This window comes from Pyxicephalus adspersus, chromosome 2 (genome assembly GCF_032062135.1).
Source record: "Pyxicephalus adspersus chromosome 2, UCB_Pads_2.0, whole genome shotgun sequence".
NCBI classification, from domain to species: Eukaryota; Metazoa; Chordata; class Amphibia; order Anura; family Pyxicephalidae; genus Pyxicephalus; species Pyxicephalus adspersus.
In genome coordinates this window covers 219,390-225,692 of record NC_092859.1, presented here as the reverse complement: position 1 = coordinate 225,692, position 6,303 = coordinate 219,390, and the positions used below count along the sequence as shown (strand labels likewise).

The following is a 6,303-nucleotide window of genomic DNA, read 5'->3' as shown; positions in this document are numbered from 1 at the left end:
AATATCGAAATGGAAAGGAAGCCATATGTTGGGGTTCCTCAAATGGCTACCTTCTCATTGTCCTCTTGTTCACCCCATGTTGTATGTGAGCTCCATGAGCGCTGTTGGTCAGAGGGCCTCCAAGCCACTGCGTGTTCTTGACCATGCAGAGAAGCCACATGGTGGATGCTTGGTACTGACAGCTTTATCACCCAAGGTTCCTCTAGAGGTTGCTGGGGGTTCCTTAAACAGTTTGCACCTCTTAGGTCAGTATATGTGACACCAATTATCTTTTTGGCTATTTGTAAGGGTGACATTCTTCCCACTGGCCAGCAATGTAAGAAGAAACCTCTGTTCTAGAAAACGGCCTACAAGTTGGAGAATCCAGGCATTCCCCATCATTGTTCCAGGGTCTTGCCTTCAGGAAGTGTACAATACTGACCAATAGGAAACCGCTTGTATTAGGTGGCTGTGGTCACTAAGGGGACTTCATCGACCGCTTCACAAAGCTGTGGCCCTAAAGCATGTGTTCAACCTAAATCTCACTCAGCCTATTGAGTCACCCCACAAATCTCCTCCACACATAAAGATTTTCCAATGTCTTTAATGTTCAAATCCTGCAGGTTCCAGGGAGAGAATGGAAATATCCTGATCCCCATTATTATTAAGTAGGATTTATATAGTGCCAACATAATATGCAGTGTTGTACAAAAATATTATGTGTACCTTGCTGATCTGTTGAAATTTTATACAGTGGATTCTTTCTGGGATCTGATAAGATTACGTGGTTTACGATCTGTAGTCCAGGAGAAATAGAAGGTGGATTTGTCTGATGTGTGACAAACCATGTCTGGTTATCGCCAATAAAGACGGCTTCCCTTCAGATGTTTGAATAGGGGTGAGGCATGCTCTGCACATGTCTATGTTCCAATCAAAAGACGTCAGAGAAGCAGCATGACCAGAAGAAATCTAGCATTCATGGGAGGAGGTCAGCGATGGCAGCTTGGTCACTACCCTGTCCTCAGTCTGTGATTGGTCAGTATCACAATTTGTGGATAACTTTGGCTCTGACACCTTCTTGCCCACCCTCATTCTCGGGAACATTAATGTTGCAGTAGAAGAGCTCAGCCAAACTGCTCTCCATTACCTCCTCCTTTGGACACATATCAGCAAACACACATTAGACCCGGTCTTCTCTAAACTCGCCATTTCCTTTCTGATCACAACCTTACCTTCGACCTGTCAAACTCTTGCCCCCCTTTGCCACATCCTAATGGCAGAGAGATATCTGTAACCTTGACCGCAACCTATTCCTAAACTGCCTTACGTCCCTAACCCCCTCCCTCTCTAAAATCACATCTATGAAAAAAGCTGCCACTCGGTTCAACCATGCTCTCTCTGGATAAAGTTGCCCCTGCCACCTTCCGCTACCCCCATTCTGTTAACCCCCGACTCGGGCACAACAATCACACCAAACAGCTACAATAGTCTGTTCGTGCAGCCGAGCGCAAGTGGAGGAAATCTGGCCTCAGCGCTGACTTCATGGACTACAAAGCCAAGCTACAAAACTTCCAACTCAGAGCTCACTGTCACCAAGCAAAATTATTTCTCTGCAGTCATTTCCTCCCAAGCCTCCAACCCACGCAACCTCTACTCTACAATTACCTCCTAAACCCCACACCTACTGCCCCCACAACATCCTTCTCTGCCCAAGACATTGCCACCTACTATCAGACATGATGTCTCTGCCCACCGAGCCCTTACATTTCTGATCTGGTAAAAAAATATACTCTTAGCTGCTCTCCTCGCCTCATAACTTCGTCACATGCACGGCTCCAAGCTGTCCCAACTCTTTGGAATGGTCTTCTTTGGCCTATTTGGTTTGCTCCTACTTTCTTCAAACTCATTTTTTCAAACTTGCCTACACATCGCAGCCAGGACACTCTCTGCATGGAGTTTGCAGGTTCTCCCCGTGTCTGCGTGGGTTTCCTCCCACATGCAGTTAGGTTAATTGGCTTCCCCCTAAATTAACCTTAGACTACAATAATGATATATGACTATGGGAGGGACATTAGATTGTTAGCTCCTGTTAGTGACACAACTATGGTGTGGTCTGTACACTAGGTGGGTGTTCTGGTGGCACAATGAGCTATCTCAGTGGTGGACCTAACTCTGACCTCAAGGTCTGGAGGTGGAATGAGGGTCTCCTGGTGTTCTGGACTCAGTACACTAGGTAGGTGATATGATAGTGATGTATGATGGATTATAATAAATGATGGTGATGTATGATGGATTATATTATATGATAGTGATGTATGATGGATTATATTATATGATGGTGATGTATGATGGATTATATTATATGATGGTGATATATGATGGATTATATTTTATGATAGTTATGTATGATGGATTTTATTATATAATGGTGATGTATGATGGATTATAATATATAATGGTAATAGATGATAGATTATATGATGGTGATGTATGATGGATTATATTATATGATAGTGATGTATGATGGATTATATTTTATGATAGTTATGTATGATGGATTTTATTATATAATGGTGATGTATGATGGATTATAATATATAATAGTGATGTATAATGGATTATGTTATATGATGGTGATATATGATGGATTATATTATATGATAGTGATGTATGATGGATTATATTATATAATGGTGATATATGATGGATTATATTATATGATAGTTATATTATATGATAGTGATGTATGATGGATTATATTATATGATAGTGATGTATGATGGATTATATATTATATGATAGTGATGTATGATGGATTATATATTATATGATGGTGATGTATGATGGGTTATATTATATAATGGTGATATATGATGGATTATAATATATGATGGTGATGTATGATGGATTATATTATATAATGGTCATGTATGATATATGATATTTTATAATGGTGATTTAGGATAGTGATGGTGCAGTATAATGGAGGCGATAATATAAAATGACAATAGATGGACATGTGATACTGATATATGAAGGGGAATCATGGTTAATCTCTTTTCACCTGTCCAGCCCTCACACACTTTCCAACCCTGGGTGACAACACTTCCTGTATTGCCACTATGGTTTGATCAGTGTTGTCACTTTACGAGCAGAGAACCCCACCCCCTCCAATGCTTGGTAAAACACGTGATTTCTGTCAGATCACATGACATTTCAATGTATGTGAATAGACTAATAATAACGACATTTTAGATATATGAGGTGTACTTTGGATGCGCCTAACCTCTTCCTGGGCTTTTCTTTGTTTTCTCCTACGGGCTGATATCGGGCGATATTCTAACACTAGGTGTAATCCGCCACTCGGCTTTGTGTCACTATCCCCGCCCAATGTTGCCATCCAGCCAATCACACTCCCTGAACACACAACACAAACCCCGCCCCTCACCATACGCCATCTTGTGGCTACTGCTGGAAAATGGCGCCCGGCGTCCATCTTGCTCCACCTGATGTGTGTATGGAGGACGCACCATAGTGACGTCATCCAGCCCGGCCGGCTAAAGATTCGAAGCAGCATGTTGCAAGAGCTAAAGACGGCGGGGCCCCCAGGAGTCCTTGTTATAACAGGTAATAAGTTTACCATCTTGCTCTGCACAGTGGCTGCACCCCCTCCCTATTATTACTAGTACGGAGCCCCGCCTCTACATTCCCCTAGTAATTACCACGCCCCCTTGACCCGCCCCTAATCTTCCCTGTATTGAACTAATGTAATTCTGCATAAACTTCCAGGAGGAGGGCTCCATATTATCCAATCACAGTAAGGGGCGGGGCTTACGGATCCCAGGGATTTCTTATTTCCAGCCCACTCAGAGTTTAAACTTCTGGTACGCGGGGGCGTGTCACGTCAGTGTGGGCGTGTCCTCAAAATCAGAAGCGCTCTCCTTAGCCTGTGTCAGTTTTTATTGGTGAGTGTTGCTGTTCAATATGGCAGACATTGATGTGAGTCTAGGGGTCCCACCTATTGGGGTATTGTACCTGGGAGATTTCCCACACAGGGATCAGAGTCTCTAATAGTCCCCGGAAAATATTCCTATAAGTCTGTATTGTGTTCTCTGTCCACAGACTCCGCCTTTATCAGTGGCCGCAAACTGCTCCACAGCCTGATTGTTTCCTCAGTACAAAGGTTGGTGTAAATGCAAGGAGGGATCATCGGGGGTGTTATATGGGGGGAGGAGGGATCACCAGGATGTTGTAGGTAAAGTGGAGGGATCACGGGGTGTTGTTGGGAAGGTTGAGGGATCATCAGGGTGTTATATGGGAGGAGGAGGGATCATTGGGGTGTTGTAGGTAAAGTGGAGGGATCAACGGGGTGTTGTAGTTAAAAGAGGGAGGGATCACGGGGTGTTGTAGTTAAAGTGGAGGGATCACGGGGTGTTGTTGGGAAGGTTGAGGGATCATCAGGGTGTTATATGGGAGGAGGAGGGATCATTGGGGTGTTATATGGGGGGAGGAGCAGGGATCAGCAGGGTGTTGTGGAGAAGGTTGAGGGATCATTGGGGTGTTGTTGGGAAGGTTGAGGGATCATTAGGGTGTTTTATGGGGGGAGGAGGGATCATTGGGCTGTTGTAGGGAAGGATGAAAGAACACTTATGGACTTTTGGGGTTTTTCTTTCCAGAGGTGAGCATGTTCACATCTTCAGCTTTGAGTTTCCAGCAGAGGAGTTCTTAGCCGGAGTTCCCGATGACATTTTGTCCAGGTAAGCGGAGTTTCAGGTGAAGATATAGAAGAATTGTTTGGTGAAGCCTGGGGAGCAAGATAATGGAAGACTTCTTCTTGGTCCTGGCTGTAGATCAGCTGGTGTGGGTGCTTGGCTGATTTATAGGTGAGGATGGAAGAATCTCCCGTTGTACCACTGTGGCTATGTGCTGCCCCCTATTGGTGCTGGTTGGGTCCTTTTTTTTTGGTGTCTCGGTAACTTGCTGGGGCTCCTCACCACCACAAATGTCTGTGTCTGAAGGGTTAGAGACAATCACAGCTTTATTGAATATCTGGGAGGAGTCCCGGGAGGTTTACCAAAAAGCCGAATGTGTTTTCTCTGTGAGTTGTGTATCATTTTGTCACCTTCTATCAGCTTCTCCTTCCATGATGGCTTCTCTGACCCCCTGCACTGGAGAAACCACTCACAATCCCTGACGTTACATGATTTCACTGCAAGGACAATCAGAAAGCGGGTGAGCAGCTCCTCCACGCCTGTCACTATCGTCCTGGACTCCCTGAGCTGGATCCTGGCCCGATGTCCTCTCCCGTCTGTCTGCCACACGCTGCGAGAATTATGCCGGCCACAGATGAAGGAAGGTGAGTGAATGTTGTACAATTGTTGTCCCATCGCTCCCTGCATACAATAACATAAATAACGGCCATAAGATGATGAAAGACATCGGGTTTGGTGTCACAGTATGGTTCTGACTATTTGGTGCGGGGCTGACATATTTACTTCCACCCACTAAGTACCCCATCTGCCTGTGTCTGCCCCTCCATTTATAGCCTGTGAGAAGAACCCTTGCTGTGTGTGTGTGTGTGTGGAAGTACTGGACATGTCACTGCAGCACAGAGACCACTGCTTCCACAACAAGGCCTATTCTGGTGTCATTGTAATAAATACTTTCAGTTGTACAGTGCATACTGCTGACTGCTCTGTGATTTCCCCTCAGGGTCACATGACATGCGAGTCCTGACATTACTGCACGCAGATTTACATGATCCTGGAGTGGTGGGGTCAGTGTGCACTCTCTGTGACTCTGTGATTGATGTGACAGATGGTGGAGAACAACTTGGGGTCACCATCACACAGCGCAAAAGATCCGGGAAAGTTGTCACCGGCGTAAGTACTGTCTAGGAATTTCCCTTTTGCTCTATGTCTGGGCAACCTAACATCAGATTACATTGTGGAGATCACGAGGGTTGGGCCCCAGCTTCAGAGGGGCCAGAGGTGTCTCTCTGGTGATCTCTGCAACCAGCCAACCTCTGGGCAGAACATTTAAACTTGTCACATTTGGTTGGATTTTTGTCCACACATGTCATTATATCCGGCTGTAGTCCACACATGTCCTTATATCCGGCTGTAGTCCAACCATGTCATTATATCCGGCTGTAGTCCAACCATGTCATTATATCCGGCTGTAGTCCACACGTCATTATATCCGGCTGTAGTCCAACCATGTCATTGGATCCGGCTGTAGTCCAACCATGTCATTGGATCCGGCTGTAGTCCACACATGTCATTGGTTCCGGCTGTAGTCCAACCATGTCATTGGATCCGGCTG

At 45.1% G+C, this 6,303-nt stretch overlaps 1 protein-coding gene across 1 annotated transcript in view; it reads left to right on the top strand.

Annotated features, from left to right (window-relative positions):
* Positions 1–3,239: 3,239 nt before the first annotated feature.
* ELP5 (elongator acetyltransferase complex subunit 5) overlaps positions 3,240–6,303 on the top strand; it is a 5,244-nt gene continuing 2,180 nt past the window's right edge. Inside the window, exons 1-5 of the mRNA XM_072399172.1 lie at positions 3,240–3,606; positions 4,102–4,162; positions 4,656–4,736; positions 5,112–5,335; positions 5,692–5,861. Coding sequence (XP_072255273.1) covers positions 3,255–3,606; positions 4,102–4,162; positions 4,656–4,736; positions 5,112–5,335; positions 5,692–5,861 — 888 coding nt within the window. The 5' untranslated portion in view covers positions 3,240–3,254. The remainder of the gene's footprint in view (positions 3,607–4,101; positions 4,163–4,655; positions 4,737–5,111; positions 5,336–5,691; positions 5,862–6,303) is intronic.